The 15,952-nt window shown below is 51.7% G+C and overlaps 10 protein-coding genes; 5 read left to right on the top strand and 5 right to left on the bottom strand.

The window, feature by feature from the left end:
- Positions 1 to 508: 508 nt before the first annotated feature.
- Positions 509 to 1,317, bottom strand: GSBLH_T00002264001 (uncharacterized protein; the record flags this gene model as incomplete). Its single annotated transcript, XM_013040806.1, has 5 exons — positions 509 to 611; positions 646 to 875; positions 906 to 1,069; positions 1,101 to 1,164; positions 1,198 to 1,317. 5 exons carry the CDS (start codon positions 1,315 to 1,317, stop codon positions 509 to 511), a joined length of 681 nt encoding a protein of 226 aa, XP_012896260.1.
- A 983-nt stretch (positions 1,318 to 2,300) lies between these two features.
- On the top strand, positions 2,301 to 3,144 carry GSBLH_T00002265001 (uncharacterized protein; the record flags this gene model as incomplete). The annotated part of the gene is made up of 2 exons (XM_013040807.1): positions 2,301 to 2,735; positions 2,767 to 3,144. The coding sequence occupies 2 exons, from the start codon at positions 2,301 to 2,303 to the stop codon at positions 3,142 to 3,144; spliced, it is 813 nt and encodes a 270-aa protein (XP_012896261.1).
- A 105-nt stretch (positions 3,145 to 3,249) lies between these two features.
- Positions 3,250 to 5,291, top strand: GSBLH_T00002266001 (uncharacterized protein; the record flags this gene model as incomplete). The annotated part of the gene is made up of 5 exons (XM_013040808.1): positions 3,250 to 3,546; positions 3,575 to 4,339; positions 4,370 to 4,663; positions 4,697 to 5,088; positions 5,120 to 5,291. 5 exons carry the CDS (start codon positions 3,250 to 3,252, stop codon positions 5,289 to 5,291), a joined length of 1,920 nt encoding a protein of 639 aa, XP_012896262.1.
- Positions 5,292 to 5,346: 55 nt separating this feature from the next.
- On the bottom strand, positions 5,347 to 6,161 carry GSBLH_T00002267001 (uncharacterized protein; the record flags this gene model as incomplete). XM_013040809.1 has 6 exons in its annotated part: positions 6,130 to 6,161; positions 6,016 to 6,100; positions 5,908 to 5,982; positions 5,833 to 5,877; positions 5,754 to 5,798; positions 5,347 to 5,723 (listed from the first exon to the last, which is right to left on the bottom strand). Exons 1-6 carry the CDS (start codon positions 6,148 to 6,150, stop codon positions 5,347 to 5,349), a joined length of 648 nt encoding a protein of 215 aa, XP_012896263.1. The 5' UTR covers positions 6,151 to 6,161.
- Positions 6,162 to 6,590: 429 nt separating this feature from the next.
- On the bottom strand, positions 6,591 to 7,127 carry GSBLH_T00002268001 (uncharacterized protein; the record flags this gene model as incomplete). The annotated part of the gene is made up of 1 exon (XM_013040810.1): positions 6,591 to 7,127. One exon carries the CDS (start codon positions 7,125 to 7,127, stop codon positions 6,591 to 6,593), a length of 537 nt encoding a protein of 178 aa, XP_012896264.1.
- A 650-nt stretch (positions 7,128 to 7,777) lies between these two features.
- GSBLH_T00006421001 (uncharacterized protein) lies at positions 7,778 to 9,484 on the bottom strand (the record flags this gene model as incomplete). Its single annotated transcript, XM_013040811.1, has 12 exons — positions 7,778 to 7,851; positions 7,881 to 7,995; positions 8,033 to 8,273; positions 8,307 to 8,421; positions 8,498 to 8,563; positions 8,595 to 8,723; positions 8,756 to 8,779; positions 8,824 to 8,920; positions 8,945 to 8,970; positions 9,009 to 9,047; positions 9,080 to 9,403; positions 9,436 to 9,484. The coding sequence occupies 12 exons, from the start codon at positions 9,482 to 9,484 to the stop codon at positions 7,778 to 7,780; spliced, it is 1,299 nt and encodes a 432-aa protein (XP_012896265.1).
- A 607-nt stretch (positions 9,485 to 10,091) lies between these two features.
- On the top strand, positions 10,092 to 10,763 carry GSBLH_T00002269001 (uncharacterized protein; the record flags this gene model as incomplete). The annotated part of the gene is made up of 4 exons (XM_013040812.1): positions 10,092 to 10,115; positions 10,147 to 10,265; positions 10,308 to 10,599; positions 10,629 to 10,763. 4 exons carry the CDS (start codon positions 10,092 to 10,094, stop codon positions 10,761 to 10,763), a joined length of 570 nt encoding a protein of 189 aa, XP_012896266.1.
- A 606-nt stretch (positions 10,764 to 11,369) lies between these two features.
- On the bottom strand, positions 11,370 to 11,808 carry GSBLH_T00007067001 (uncharacterized protein; the record flags this gene model as incomplete). Its single annotated transcript, XM_013040813.1, has 3 exons — positions 11,370 to 11,453; positions 11,481 to 11,681; positions 11,713 to 11,808. The coding sequence occupies 3 exons, from the start codon at positions 11,806 to 11,808 to the stop codon at positions 11,370 to 11,372; spliced, it is 381 nt and encodes a 126-aa protein (XP_012896267.1).
- A 623-nt stretch (positions 11,809 to 12,431) lies between these two features.
- On the top strand, positions 12,432 to 12,828 carry GSBLH_T00002271001 (uncharacterized protein; the record flags this gene model as incomplete). XM_013040814.1 has 3 exons in its annotated part: positions 12,432 to 12,471; positions 12,510 to 12,627; positions 12,662 to 12,828. The coding sequence occupies exons 1-3, from the start codon at positions 12,457 to 12,459 to the stop codon at positions 12,826 to 12,828; spliced, it is 300 nt and encodes a 99-aa protein (XP_012896268.1). The 5' UTR covers positions 12,432 to 12,456.
- A 1,459-nt stretch (positions 12,829 to 14,287) lies between these two features.
- On the top strand, positions 14,288 to 15,189 carry GSBLH_T00002272001 (uncharacterized protein; the record flags this gene model as incomplete). XM_013040815.1 has 3 exons in its annotated part: positions 14,288 to 14,754; positions 14,785 to 15,069; positions 15,100 to 15,189. Exons 1-3 carry the CDS (start codon positions 14,659 to 14,661, stop codon positions 15,187 to 15,189), a joined length of 471 nt encoding a protein of 156 aa, XP_012896269.1. The 5' UTR covers positions 14,288 to 14,658.
- Between the last annotated feature and the right edge of the window lie 763 nt (positions 15,190 to 15,952).

Consider the following 15,952-nt stretch of genomic DNA (forward strand, 5'->3'; position numbering starts at 1 on the left):
CAGAACTACTTTGTATCCCCATATCAAAGGTAGCCTCTTTCTTCATCTATCGATTGCTATCCCTTTACTGTGCTGTTTCATCCAACTGTTTACAACAAACACATCCACAATATCTCAACAATAAACAGCTCATTTCGATTCCCCATGGATCCTGCCGCGATTTTTTTCCCACAAATATCCACCGAAAGAATCACATCGTCCTTACAAAGCTCCAAACTCGTCGCCTCCCCCGAATTCAAATCATACACCACCACACATCCGTTCTCTACTGCTCACCAATCCCTTCAATATCACACCCGATCCGCTACAAACAAACGGAGGACTCTGCGGAGCGAACTGTGCGTTGCAGAGATACCGCGCGACTTCGTGCGCGCCCTGGAATTGAAAGGAATTCGATCGAATACGCGATAAACCCGCTCGATTTGATTGTGTTCGAGACACCAAACGCAGAGACCATGATTCGCGATGGAAAGAAGAACGTACTGATTGTTCGCAGAGTAGTGTGCGCTCAGGCTATGTGGAAACGTGGAAACTGGAGATACATGGGGGAATTGGAGGTGGAGGAACGAATGGATTGCAGACAATCGCCACTTTCACAATCCCAAATGCGACTAAAAAGAGTAAACTGAAAACAGCTTAGAAAACCTAAAACCGTCGATAGAACTGCTAAGAAGCTCAGAACCGCTCGCATTGAACTCGATGCTGGAGATTGTGTTGGAATGAGCAAAGATAGATTTTTCGAGGTTGCGCGTGTAGACGGAGAAGAAGTAGATCGTTTCGTCGCTGCAACTGCATGCGATTATCGTTCCACGAGGATTATAAGCGATGCATGTTGGAAACTGAGAAAATGTGTTGAAAATTCGCACGAGAGAACCCTGTTCGTTAAAAATAGCACACAGATCCACGGTTTCGGAGTTCCAAATACGAGCTGTCTTGTCATCGGAACAGCTCGCGAGATACTTTGAATCGGGAGACCAAGCGATATAGTTGACTCCTTTTTCGTGCCCTTCGAGGATAAACTTGAGTGAATAGTTTGCTGTCTCAAAAATGCTGATCGAACGGTCTGCTGCTATAGCGTAAAACGATTAATCGATCTAAACAAGATACAGCAAGGAGAGATCCATTGGGTGCATAGCGCACGCACGAAATGGGCCCTTTAAATGACTATCCAATTAAAGATATGAATCACAGTCCTACAGAAAGCGTTCGACTCAATCGGAGTCGAAACCCTTTGTTTGCTTCCGTTTCCATTGCAGATTTTGCAAGAGCCTGGTTGTTGATTTCCGAAGACGGATGTACTGCAGGTTCTTGCTCCATTACAGGGAATAAATGGAATATGATGTACTATTTCGCTCTAAAATGCGCGAAATAATGCCTAGAATGAAAGAATTCGGGTTTTTGTTTCATCTCCTTTTTTCTGTCTATCATAGCGGATTGGATCTGGAGTATACGAGCATCCTTCAAGCGCGAAAGTTCGAAAAGAGTGCGAACTAGAGAGAAAGTGGAAACAACAGATAGTTTTTCCCTTATTTCTTCTATGATGTCTTCACTTTTTAGGAATCAGGTTGAAGTCACATTTCGAGTGCGGGCAGAAGTACCACACGGAGTCACAATTCGTGTTTCTGGATCAGTAGCTCAACTTGGATACTTTTCTCCGATAAATTCAATACCTCTATACACATCCCCAGAAGAGTAAAGAGAAATTGTTTGGGTTCAAAGCTAGGTACCCTGTCTGGAAATCGCAGCCCATCAAATTACCGAAGGATATCAAGATCTCCTACAAGTAGGGACAGCGATGTATCCACTCTGATGCAGGTATCTTCGCTTTTGTGGAGGTGTCTTTGAAGCATGGGAAACACCTCGCGAGAACTCCCATACATTGCACACAGCGTCTGTAGGATAATGTTCCATGCTTTTTGTAACGTTGCAGCACAGGACTATGTTAATCGAAGACACGTACAACTACTACACGAACAAGGACGATCAAAACGTGAATCTTTCGGAGATTCGCCGAGCCTCCAGCTCCAACCCCATTCCATTAAAGTATCCCTGTTTTCCTCCAATCGATCTAGAATCTTTCCGTCCAGTTCCTGTCCCAATCTCCCGAGCTCCAAAACGGTTCCGACCTCTCCCGCCCCCGCTCCCAAGAAATGCCTCATCAACGTCGCGTAAAATTCCAATTCCGCTCTAATCGAAGCTACCGCCTCCCGGTGATCATCACGCGCACGGACGACGGCGATTTCGACATCACCTGGGATTACGAAGTACCCGGCTGGGTCTCTGCGTGAAGCCATTAGAGCATGTACCTGTTCTCCGACCAAAACATCGAGAAGGACTACACGGTGTGGTGGTGCGGCTCGCTGACCTTCCTCCGCACCACCGACCTCTTCTCCCAGAACGACCAATACTCCGCTTCCGACACGAAAAAACTCCGCGAGGTAGCTCTTTTTCTTCTTCTTTTTCTCTCACCTGCAGAAGCTCTTCGCGATGCGCTGCCTGCCGATCTTCATCGACAGCGAGCTGAACCAGCTCTACTACAACGGCTACTGCAAGAGCATTCTCTCGCCGATGCTCCACGGCTGCACCATGGTCTACGACGACGCCGAGAGCTCCTTCTCCTACCAGAAGAACACGCTCCTCACCGTCAGCTACCAGAACGCCTATCGCCGCGTCAACAATCTCTTCGCTCAGGAGATTCTGCGCTACTGCGAGATTCTCCACGTCCTCGATTCGCAGTACCCCCGATTTCTGGAATGCTAAAAATAGGCCCGTTATTTGGATCAACGGATATCAGCTACTCCTCCTCCCGCGGGACTTGCGGCTCTATCTCGCCACGCGGAATCGGAGGTAGGCGCTCCCGCGGGGATCGAGGGTAGGGCGCGGACGTCGATTCCCTGCTCGGATTCCCGCGTAAACATGTACATTCCCGGGAATCTGGCGGCGTCGTCGGCGTCGCTGTATTCCCCGCGGGACGAGAATGCGTCCGCGTCCCCGCGGGGGAGCGTTCTGTCGCGGGAGGGCTCGGTGGAGGCGGTTCAGGACGAAGAGCGTCTGTTTTCCGCGGGACCGGAATTCGTGGATAATTTGGACGACGATTTGGACGATGAGAAAATGCTGGTAGGCGATTGGCGAGCAGAAGGGTGAAGCGAAGGAGCTGTACGCGCTGAGCTCGCAGGACCCGATCGTGGACTTCGAGGGCGTGAGAGAGAGAAAAAGAGAAGTGAGGAGTAGAGCGATGAGTCGCTGGAGATGGAGGAAGAAGAGCCCGCGTCGAAGCAGGCGATCCGCATTATTTTCTTCCTGCATCTGCCGTTCCCTTCCTACGAAGTCTTCCGCCAGCTCCCGCTCCGCACGTCCATTCTGCGCGGCGTTCTCGCCGCCGATCTCATCGGCACGCACACCTACAGCTCCGCGCGCCACCTCATCAGCTCCTGCTGCCGCCACCTCGGCATTACCCAGCGCGTCCAGCGCAACAGCAACATCTGTCTCCAGTGGGGATCGCGCAGCGTCTGCGTCTACATCTCCCACGTCGGGCTCGACACGGCCGTTTCCACGTTTCCACTTTCTCACGTAGTACCTCACCCCGCTTCTGAACTCCTCCGACGTCCTGGAGTCCACCGCGGGGATCCGCGCGCTCTACGGGGACCGTCGGATCATCGCGGCGGTCGACGAGCTGGACCCGATCAACGGCATTCTCCTCAAGCTCCAGGGCTTCCGCGAGTTCCTCCGAGACAACCCGGACCTGCGTCGCCGCGTGGTGCTGGTGCAGGTCTGCTTCCGCCCGCGCAGCATCCAGGCGGGCGGCGCGCGGCAGAAGAGCTACGAGTCGCAGCTGCGCGAGGAAGCGGCGGCGTGCAACGCGGAGTTCCCCGACTCTGTAGCGCTGCAGCTGCTCACAGGGTCGTTCTATCCGGTGCAGAAGCGTCTGGCGCTCTGGAAGGCGGCCGATCTGTACCTCAACACGGCCTTCGCGCAGGGATTGAACCCGCATCCGCAGGAGTATTTGCTGGCGCGCGCGCAGGAGGGCGGCGTGCTGGTCGTCTCCGAGTTCGCCAGTGCGCACGAGTTTCTGAACGGCGCGCTGCCGGTGAACCCGTGGGACGTAGAGAGCATCGCGCAGCAGCTCGAGACCGCGGTGGAAATGGGGAAGGACGAGGTGAAACTCCGGCAGAACCGCGATTTGGAGAGCATTCAGAAGCGCGAGCAGAAGGTCTGGCTGCGTCTCGTGCTGCAGAATCTCGACGACACTCTCAGCGAGGAGTCCATGCAGACCTCCCGCGACCCCGGCGACGGACTGCTCAGCGCGGACGACGCCAATTCGCTCCTCCTCCCGCTCAGCGTGCGTCCTCCCCGCGGGAATGACCGGTAGATCGCGGATGTGGCGGCGGCGTACCGCGCGGCGCGGCGGCGGTTCTTCATTCTGGACTATGGAGGGACGCTGCAGGCGAAGGAAGGCTTTAACCGCGATCTGAAGGACGACTTCCGCGGCGTGCTGCAGCGGCCGCCGAGCCGCGCGATGAGCGACGTGCTGCAGCGACTGTGCTACGACCGGGCGAACGAGGTGTGGGTGATCAGCAGCATCGGGAGCATGGGGATGGAGAAGACGCTCGGCGCGTTCCGGAACCTCGGGTTAATCGCGGTGAACGGGCTGAAGGTGCGACGAGTAGGGAAACGGGGAAAAAAGGGTGAGGAATAGCCGCGGGAAAGCGAGTGGGAGCCGTCGCCGGAGTATCGGAAGAAAGTGCTGCCGTTCAGCAAGGAAATTTTGGCGCTGTGCCGCGACTATCAGTTCCAGACGAACGGGAGCACGATCTACCACGACGATTATGTGATTCGGTTCCATTACCAGTACTGTGATCCCGATCTGGGGAAGCTGATGGCCGAGAAGCTGGTGCAGGAGCTGCAGACGCTGCTGGCGGGCGTGTCGGTGAAGATCGTGCATGATGTCGGCGTGGTGGAGGTGCGATCGTTCCTGGGGACGCGCGGCGTGATCGTGAAGACGCTGCTGGAGGAGTTCAAAGCGCGGAACGGAGCGCCGGACTTCGTGCTGTGTATGGGGGACAGCGCGGTGGACGAGCCGATGTTCGCGTAGAGATGGAAAGAGAGGAGTGAGGCGTAGCGATGTGCAGAATTTCTTCCATGCGACGGACGCGGAGACGGAGCCGAAGGTGGTGACTTGCACGGTGGGCGCGAAGCCGTCGAAGGCGCAGTACTACACGCGGAGCGTGCAGGAGAATTATCGGCTGCTGGCGGCGTTGACGGAGACGGTGGTGAATCGAAAAGAGATTTGAATCAATGAATCAATGAATTGAAATGAATTGAAATGAATTGAAATGAATTGAATGATTATTTTAAAAGATGAAAACAATAAACTCTACTTCTTCTTCTTCTTCTTCTTGTTTGTAACATTGTTTGTTCAAAGAAACAAGGATACATTCGGATGGGAAGACCGATCTCTTGGATCCACTTCTTCGCGAGCGAATTGTCGATTTGAAGGCGATATTCATTCTCGTGGAAGTGCCGATTGTAGTGGTAGAACTTGAAACCCAGCTTCTCGAACATCTTGATCGAAGGCAGATTCTCCTTGTCGATCTTCACGAAAAATTCTTTGAGCTTCATGTAGCGACTTGCCCACATCATCGCCAAAATCACCGCTGTACTCGCATACCCCTTGCGACGATACGCCTTGTCGGCAATCATCACGTTGAATTCACCCATATCGCCTATACCTCAAAATACTTGCGAGACAAGACGATCATCCACAATGTCCATAAACAAGGTGCAGTCCCCGATAATTTCTAACCCAATCATCTCTATACAAACAAAAAATACTATCCTTTCCTTCCTCATCCTTCACAACAACAAGAAAGGCGATTTCTAGTCTTTATGCCCTATGAATACCTTTACTGTCATCATCATACGCGTACATCGCCTGACTTGTTACGAGCGACTCGTGATCCATCTCTTCCGTGGCAGTGAGTCCTATCCCATTGACACACTCCCCATGCATCCTACGCAGCAATTCCTTGTCCTTGTACCATTCTTCATACACTGGTACATGTTCCAATTCAAAGTTGACCAGCTTCACCCCTTTTCCTTCCTACTGTGAAGATCTCTACGTACTCCTACCACCGGTATCTTCGCACGCATCTCAAACAAACAGAAAGACAAAGAATACAACAACAACAACTCTCATTTTATTTTTCTTTTTCGTTTTCTTCATGCTCCTTCTCCCGATTCTTCCGCATCTGCTTAAATATCTTGATCACTTCCTCATACCCCTCTTCATTCCCCGTCGTCTCCTTCAAAAACTCCAACATCGTCTCCACATTCAGATGATTCTCGATCTCCGTTCTACGCTTCACGCGCTCTCCTCCTCTCCTACATCACCGTACAGTCCTCATCAAACACGATATCATACAAATCCAGCACCAACGCCTTCTTCACGATGTCAAAAGCGTGGGCCCACTCCCCTCTGCGAAGTTGCCGCCAAACGCATTTCCCCTTTTCGTTACCACGTTTCCACGTTTCCCCTACCAGGAGTTTCAGCCGATAATACAACGACGGAATCGCATTGACATCCATTTCCACTAATTCACATCCCCGCGGTTATCCCTACAAGCGGCGTCGAAGTTCATTTTGGCGGCTTCCACGTCTTCGCCGCCCAATTCTTCGCTCTGACTCATCACGCCCAGATAAAACCGCGCCAGTCCCGCGGTGGATTCCCGCAGCATTTCCTTCGCCCGCGCCGGATCCGCCTCAAAACCGCGGGTTCCCTCCAGATAATGTAACGCCAAATCCACCGCGTGGGCGTTTCCCGGAGCGATCGCCAACATATACTCCATAAAACCGCGGTACAACGCGTTCTCACCCGCCTTCCCGCGGGGAGTTTTATCGGGAGTTTCACTGGGAGTTTCACTGGGAGTTTCATTGGGAGTTTTATGAGGAGTTTCACTGGGAGTTTTATGAGGAGTTTCCCCATTAGGTTCCACGGGAGTTTCATCCAGCGTTTCACTGGGCGTTTCACCGGCCATTTTCCCGGTCGCCTGTTCGGGCGTTTCATCGGTCTCTGCAAACAAAAATCGTGTGGAAACGCCCTTGTCGATGCGTTTCTCGAAGATGTCCATCAAATGCGTCGCCCAGTACGGAAGATTGAAGTCGAACGAAACCGTCGCGTAGAGTAACGCCCGGTCCGCCGACGCCTCCGCATTCCCGCGGCGAATCTCCTACCGTGGAATTCGATTCGAAGCGTTACGTCGGTGAGCGGGAGGAAATAATCGCGGATCTTGTTCAGAATGATCGGCGCGAAGAGACTCCGCGGCCCCGCGGTTTTTTTCATCCCCAAATTCAACTCGTCCATTCGGAGTAACTATTTCTCGGTTTCCACGGTTTCCACCTACCGCATCGATCGACGGAGCGAACTTCTCTTGGAAAATTCCCGCGGTAAAATGGTCACGTGCGCGCAGAAAATCGCGGCGTTTCAACGCGCAGAGTCCCAAATAATACCTTCAAAATAGTCCCGAATTATGGAATACGAAAAAACTCCCTTCCCCGCGGTAATGCGCGACGCCTCCTCAAAGAATTGGCAGCCGAGAGATTCGTTTCGCGGCACGCCCAACCCGTAAAAGTGCAAAATCCCGCGGCCAAACACGTGATTGGACGAATTGAACAGCGGATTTGATGCATTGCTGAAGTAGTACATCGCTTTGGCGTAGTCCCGCGGAACCTCCAGTCCTTCCAGATACATGTACCCTAATACGTGTTGCTCTTCTGGGACCTAATTGAAAATATGTCCCCCAAACCCCACGTCCCGATACAAATCGAGCAGCGCGCCCAAATCCCGCGATTTCTCTACAATGGAACGCGTTCCCCGCGGGTACTGCTGAGGTAGACGCGGCGTTTGATCTGTCTGAATTTTTCGCGGGAAAGCTGGGAGCGAAGCACGTCGACGTAGTCAGAAACGTCGTATTCTTCCTCCACTAAATCCTTCGGCCACTACTCGGATCAGCAAAAATCCGAAAAAAAAGCGTACATCGGTTTCAGAAGGGAGGTAGAGCGCGTCGAAGAGCGAAGAGTGCGGAGAAGTGATCGAATGCCAGGCAGGAATGGCGATCTCGAGAGCGCGGGTCAGATTGACCGGCTGGCGGTCTCCTGTTTGAAGACGTGTGGCGAGGGAGAGAGAACCAGCGACAGAGTGCGATTCCGCGGAGAAATGAAGATGCGTCGTGGCGAGGTAGATATCTTTGGGGAAACCGAAGAACCCGTATTTTGTGCTGCGATTCAACCATTATAAAAAGAGAGGGTACAAGATGTAATAGGTGAATTGGGCGTTCGGGTCACCAATGAGGAGACGTTCTTCGAGAAGCTTCTTTTTACTACGAATGCAATCCAAAGTGTCACAACTGAGGAATTGCTCAAAATCTACCAGTCAAGAAGAATACACATGGCACACAGTTAAACACATTCTTGTACGAATTTAGAGTCCTCAAATCACTACAGGTAACACCAACGTCCGAAAAACACTTGAAGTTCTCCTTACATGTCCCGTTCTCGAAAAGCACATCTAAATATCAATTTTTTAAACCGAAAAATACCGCAATCAATAATTTCGTCCACTATATCCATTTCCACATCTTCAATTTCACCAGTAACACCTTCCTCCACAACAATGTCCGGCTCGCTATTATCCACGGTCACTTCGAACATCTGCTCTTGTTCAGCAACTACACCCTGATTTCTCACGTAAGCATCGTACCCACTCCTAGTAGAAGCAGAGTGACTGCGAATAACAAACAGTTCTTCCACATTCGAATGATTTCTTACAAACAAGCAAAAGACTAAACTTAATTTTGACCAGCTTCCTGCGCAGTCGTCGGGAGAGTCTCGGCCAGCGCTTTGGCCTTCGCCTCCTTTCTCTTAACTAAGCATCGAAGGATGAAACTACAAATAATACGAAGAAAACGCGATTTACTAGGCGACAAAGATGAGAACCAGCATAATTCCCATACCAATACCGATTCCAATCAGCATAGGACCGTTATCCTTCTCTACCCATCAGCAACCACTCCAAAAACTGTACTGGCAATGGTGAACATATAAACTCCTTCAAGAAGTGAAACCGGCTCTCCACTCATATCCAAAACAGGAGTATCCTCAAAATAGATAGAATAGGAACTGCCATAAATCAACTCAAAACCCGGGGTCACAGTGACGTTCTTCTCACCCAAGACAAACCCCGTGCTGTTAGAAGCAACCTTCTCAATATCACCAAAATCGTTTCTAAAGATGATGGAGCCTTCTCCCATCTGGATATTCTCAGAAAAAGTAAGAATAACTGGGAACGAGATTCCAGAAACAACTGTAGCGTTGGCGGGATTGAACTCCGTAATTGTCACAGAACTATCTACGCTAACAAAGAAACGACAAAAGGCGTACTCGCACTCACAATGGATAATATAACAAGAACAGCAATCGTTTGAAACATTTCCGTTTCGGGCTGCAATATATTTTGAAAAACGGACGAGACACAAACACAAGCTACTATGTACAGAGACACAATAACCGCGGTTTCCGAAACTGCCCATGATAAAAGATAACAACTATTATAACGCTTTCTTTTCCCAAACAAGCAGAGATGAAGGATACTAGAAATTAGATAGTATGTGTTATGCAACAGAAATCGATTTGTGTGAAAGGCGTAAAAGGAGATGATTTGTTAGAAACTCTTTTTCACTCCTAAGCAGGGTGACTGTATAAAGAGGTAAAATAGTACTCGTAAAACAGGTAGTCATAACTAAGAATAGTGTTTCCTAACTGCAAAAACAGAAAGAAAAACAAAAATGCGTCAACCGGGAATTGAACCCGGACCTCTACCTTGGAAGGGTAGAATCCTAACCATTAGACCATTGACGCTCCTGTTTCAGCTTCTAGATCGGTACCTTTGAATAGAACTACTTTGGAGGAATGACAAGAAATGAGTAAACCATTAGGGAAAATCAGTTTGGAGGACTTAGAATTCTTCGTAGATCGCAACCGGGAGATATGAGCTGTAGGCTGAGGATGATTTGATTTACATCATTTCTAACATAAACATGAGCAAAATCCGTCTGATCTGCGTACGGTTAGCTTGGTGGGGTGAATTTGTAGGGAGAATTCGGTCCTTTTGAATCGATGGAACGCGTTCAGGTGCCGTTATGGTTGGCAATCACGTTAAAAAGAGAAAATAAATGTAGAATCGTTATGCCGGATTGGATGCGGCTGAGTAGGTCTTTGCTTTCGTATTTTCGAATTGCAGGCTATTTAAAAAGGGTTTTAGAAAAGGACAAAGAGATGGAGTTGTCGAATGAGTCGCGTTTGTCTGACTTGCCTGAACATTACATCGAAATATCGCGTCTGTTGCTGGAAAACTGCGAGGACGATATCGAAGATGCGAAGGAAGTGCGATCTACCATTGACGCGATCATTAAGGTTCGCGAAAACTGTCTGAACGAATTCCGAGGGAGAGTCATCGACTATGTGTCGAGCGCAGTGCAGCAAAATCGCAACCAGGAAACATACGATGAGTTCGTCCGAAGACCCTTTTACAATGTACCCTTCTCTGTTTCGAATTCGACTGCAGATCATCGAAGGCGTATCTTCCTTCGAGGCGCATCGCCTCTTCTCGCACTTCCTCCCGGTGCTGGAGGAGCTCAACAAGCTCGAGAATCTTCGTCGTCAGGTGCTTTCGCGCCCTTTCCTTGTTTGTTCCCACAAACACTCCGTGAACAACTTCTTCTTATTGCGCAGCAACCATCTCCGCGGCTTCCGCCTTCGCAGGCTCGCTCGCCGTCTCCACCGGCTTCTCCTCCGGCTTCTCCTCCGGCTTCTCCACGGGCTTCTCCTCGGGCGCGGGAGCTTCCTCCTCCTTCGCCTTCTCCGCGTTCTCCGCGTTCTCCGCTGCCGGCTTCTCCGCGTTCTTCGCAGCGTTCCGGCGGTTATAGTTGCGACGCGCGGTGCGCTTCCTCGGCTTGAACGGCTGCTGCTCGCCCTGCGCGGGCTCCTTGCCTTCCTCCGCAGACTGCGCGGGCTGGGCGTTCGGATCCTCCAGCTCCTTCGCGGGCGCTCGGTTGTTGCGCTTGTTGTATCTGTAGAAGCGGCGCTTGCCCGCGTTGCGGCGAGGACGCTCCGACGCTTCGCTCGGCGCAGCGGCCTCCGTCGCAGCAGGAGCAGCAGGAGCAGCCTCAGTGGCAGGAGCAGCGGCCTCCGTCGCAGCCTCAGCAGGAGCGGCGGCCTCGGCGGCCTCGGCGGCTTCGGTAGCAGGAGCCTTAGCAGCGGGGGCGGCTTTAGGGGTGCGACGGCGGTTGTTTCGGCGCGGTTTGGCTTCGCTCTTCTCACCATTGGCAGGGGCGGCTCTGCGACGATAGAAGCGTCTCTTCAAGGGTCTCTAAAGGTAAAATAAAGGACATGAGCACACACTACACGTGACATAGTTAAGAGAATACATACTTAGGAATGATTGTTTTATCGGGAAGTGAAACCTCTTCAGCGGCCTTTCCCTTTTCCGTGTCACAGACTGCAAATTCCACCTCCTCCTTGTTGAACAGGATAGGGGTTCTGGGGAATTTATCCAGAGAATAGATTTGAGTCTTGTGCACAAAATAGTCAACTGGAGTCTCATCCAGTGTAGAGATAAAGCCATAACCCTAGCGATAATATGTAGCACTTAATACCGACCATATAACCATCATACCATTTCACGACTCCCTTGATACGATCCTTATCGGGGGAAATAGCTTCACACACAGTATATTGCTTTCTTGTACGCGACATGCTACAAATATACACGCTGTTACAAATTGAGTAGGATATTATATATTGGTCTAATCATAAAGATGCTTTGTGCAATCGTCAAAAAGAAACTACAAGAATAGGCTTGATTATCAATAAAAAGTGTACCGTCATTTATCATCTCCGTATTTTGTTCAAGTATAAAGTCCGATTATTATCGACCATTGTATTATTAGGGTACTTTTCTTTCATTTGTTTACAATCTATCCTACTCTTTTTGTGTGCTATAGATTAAGATAGGTAACAAGGAATTCCTGAGCAAATGGAGAAGTTTCCATTTTGATCTTTTGTCTGTTAGTCTCAAATATTATTACTATGCATCTAGAATAGCCTCAACATAAGAGATTTTACTCTAGTCTTGAGATTTTGATTGGAACATGGCTTTTCTCGCTAGAAACGATACAATCTAGGCATAGAATCAGATCTGCTGGTTGAATCTTAAATAGCGTAGACAAATAGGTTACTTCGTAGAAAGTAGTTTTAATTCGGATTTTAGCCCTTCTACTAACACTTTGAGAACGAAAGAGTTGGATTCAAATAAAAATCCTGAAAAGTCCTTTAAACAGCATCATTAAAAACCTATATTCACACCTGTTTGGTTGTATATTGCACTTATCGGCAACGAGAAACATGCTAACAGAGAGTGTAGGCTTGTTCTAGGGTTTGTCTGATCTTTGTTGTAGGAAGAGGTTCTATACAAGGCAGTGGATTCAGAAGTACGCCTTCTGATTGACAAACTATTATCACAAATAAAAGCAACGGAGGAGCGTTGTTCCTCTGTGGAGGCAGGAAAGCGTGCAGGTACGTGTCGGTTGGGAAATTAGTTGATGAATAGAGCTAATCAACCTTGAACAGAATTATCATGACCTTGAGAATAGTTTCTTCGAAATGCAGAAGAGTTTGAACGAGGAAGTGGAAGAAAAGGATCGCTTGAAGGCCGAAATGGAAGGAGAGCGAGAAAAGAATGCTTCACTACGCGTAGGTGTGGATTCTCGTGAATAAGCGATAGGATGAGTTGCTTCAAATTCAGAGAGATCACTCCGGAATTGATACGACCACCACCCAGCTTAAACTCGAAGTGCAGAAGCTTCGAGAGGAGGTGTTGCTTTCTCAAGATCTATGCGACAGTCGTCAAAAGAAACTTGACAGCTTGCTCGAAGAGCAGAAATCGTATGCATCGAAGCTCGAAGAGGTACCGTGTTCTACAAGGGATGGTAATGGTGCGTAGAGTTCCAAGCACGAGCTGGAGCTCACGAACCAACTCAGCCAATCGCAGAACTCGCTCACCTCCTCCAAAATCGAGATCGATTCGTTATCCCAACAGAACGAAAGCCTCGTCTTTTCCTTCCTCCCTCTTTTCTCACTCGCAGACTTCCCAAATCGCTCAGCTCCGCGCTTCCTTATCGTCCCTACAAGCAGCCAATCAGCAAGAATCTTCCTCCCACGCGATCGAAGTCGCAGAGCTGCAGACCCAGGTCCAAACGCTGACTGCCAAGCTGTCGACGCTCACACGCCAATTGGACACCGCGCTGTCGGAGAAGGACACGCTGGATGCTCGGTTTACGCAAGCGAAGAGCGAAAACTCGGAGCTGCAATCGTCGCTGCAGAGTCTGAAGAGCGAGACGCGCAGTCTGATTCAGGAACACACCAGTCTTCAGAAATTGTAGAGACGAGGGAGGGGTTCGATGTAGAAAGGACGATCGGATCCAGGATCTTCAAGGCCAATTGGAGTCTCTGCAGACCGTCACGAACACGATGCGAACGTCGCTGAAGCGCGCTGTGGAGAGCCAGAGCGCGGCCGCATCGCGCGAGGAAGAACTGAAGCGAAAGCTGGAGGCGTCGGAGCGATCGCTTAGGGAGTCGAAGAGTCTTCGTCCGTCGCTGGCGGAGGAGACGGGCATTCTGCTGGAGCGAATGAACACGAGTCGAAGCGTTCTGGAGGCCAGCCTCGCGAAGAAGAACCTGGGCATTGTGGATCTCTACACGCGATTTGTCGCGTTGGAAGAAGACTTCGCGAAGATGAAGAAGGGCAAAGAAGAGTGCGAAATGTACCTCGAGCACGTTCTTAAAGAAGTCGAGGAGAAAACGCCGCAGCTGCAGCAGCGCCAAGCCGAGTATTTGGAGATGGTGCAGCGCCAGCAGCGACTGACGAAGATGTACTCGGTCGCCTGCGCGGATCTCCAGGAGAAGACGCGGAAGCTGGAGGCGCTGCAGGCGTCGATCCAGACGAAGGAGCAGCAGAACGAGAAGCTGCAGCGCGTGGCGGAGGATCTGCAGAAGCAGCTGCGCGCGCTGCTGAAGCAGCAGATCGACGCGGGGTCGGAAGAAGACCGAGCGAAGCTGTACACGTCGATGGAGGAGCTGCAGGCGACCAACCAGCGATTGCTGGAGAAGATCCACGGGCTGGAGGTGGAGCGTGCGGAGCCGCAGGCGCTCACGCAGGAGGAGAACGCGAAGATTGCGCAGCTGGAGAAGGAGGTGGAGTCGATCAACGCGCTGCGGAAGGAGCAGGAAGCGCTGATGGCGACGATCACCAAGCAGCGAGACATGTACCGCGTGCTGCTGTCGCAGAAGGACGCGGAGGCGGCGAGCGGAGAAACGCCGTCCGTGCAGCAGTCGACGCATTCGGAGCTGAAGCAGCAGATGGAGGAAACGCAGAGGAAGCTGAGCTCGCAGTTGGAACGCTCCGAAGCGATGTGCTCCGAGCTCCGGCAGTCCGCGAAGAGCGCGGAAGAGCAGCTGAATCGCACGACGGAGCTGCTGCGTGTGGAGAAGCAGTGCGGAGAGCAGAAAGACGAAATGGTGCGCCGCTTGCAGGCTTCGCTCGACACGATGCAGCTGCAAATCCGCAAGCTCGAGCAAGAAAACACCTCGCTGCAGAGCACGCTGGCTGGAAAGCAGAAGGATCTCGACCAAGAACGAATGAAAGTGCGGTCGAAAGAGCGGTTTAACGGATAGACGGTCGATTTGTCGGGGTGCAACGCGCAGCTCACCGAGCGATCGAACCAGCTCAGCGCAAAGGTGGAGTCGCTGCAGAAGGTGCAGGAGGGCTGGAAGGAGGAGCGCGAGCGACTGTCGCTGCTGGTGGACGAGGTGCAGCAGGCGGCGAAGGGCGTGGAGCTGCGCTTCGCGAGCGAGATCGCGGCGCTGCAGGTGGAGAACAAGCGGCTGTCGATGCAGAAGAGCGAGGCGGAGCAGCAGGTGAACGAGCTGCAGGCGGTGCAGATCACGCGATTGCACGAGGTAGGGACGTGGAGGGGAAATGAGGCGTAGTCGCTCGAGAAGGAGAAGACGCTTTCGCAGCAGATGAGCAACTATCAGTCGGAGATCCGCGAGCTTCGAGCGCAGCTGGAGAAGAAGTAGAGAAGGAGATGGGGTGTAACGGGCAGGGAGAAGGAGAAAACCGAGGAGGGTCGACGACAGTCCGAGCAGGAACATCGAATCGAAGAGCTGGAATCGCGCGTGACGATGCAGCTTCGCGCGTTGGCGGCGAGTTCGGACGCTTCGCTCACGGTGTCCGTGGAAGAACTGCGCGAGATGGAGCGACAGCTCACCAAACGCGAAGCGGAGCTGGAAGAATCGAAGGCGATGCTGGCGGCTGCGACGCAGCACACGGCGGAATACCAGCAGATCGCGCAGGAAATGGAGAACGAGCTCACACGATTCAAAACCGCGCAGGAATCGGAAATGAACGCGCTGCGGCAGCAGCTTGCGACGTCTGCTGCGACGATCGCGGAGCTGAAAGCGGCAGCGGAGGCCAAAGCCAAGGAGGAATCGACGTCGTCCGAGACGGCCGCGCAGCGAATGGCGGAATTGGCAGAGAAGGAGAACACGATCGCTCTGCAGAAGCGAGAGATCGAGGAGCTGCGGTCGTCGCTGCAGACGCAGAGCCAGGCGGCGGAGACGGTGGAGGCGAACTACCGCGAAGAGCTGCTGAAGCACTCGCAGGATCTGCAGGCGTGGCGAGAGAAGGAGAAGGAAGCGACGCGCGTGCAGACGGAGCTGGCGGAGACGCGCGAGAAGATGGAGACGCTGGCGAAGGAGAAGGCGGAGCGAGAGAAGGCGGAGGAAGAGAGCGAGAAAGTAGGTGAGGCTGCGTGGAGGCGAGGCGTAGAAGTGGAGAGAA

This window comes from Blastocystis hominis (genome assembly GCF_000151665.1).
Source record: "Blastocystis hominis, Singapore isolate B (sub-type 7) whole genome shotgun sequence assembly, scaffold_18".
In the NCBI taxonomy this organism is placed as follows: Eukaryota; class Bigyra; order Opalinata; family Blastocystidae; genus Blastocystis; species Blastocystis hominis.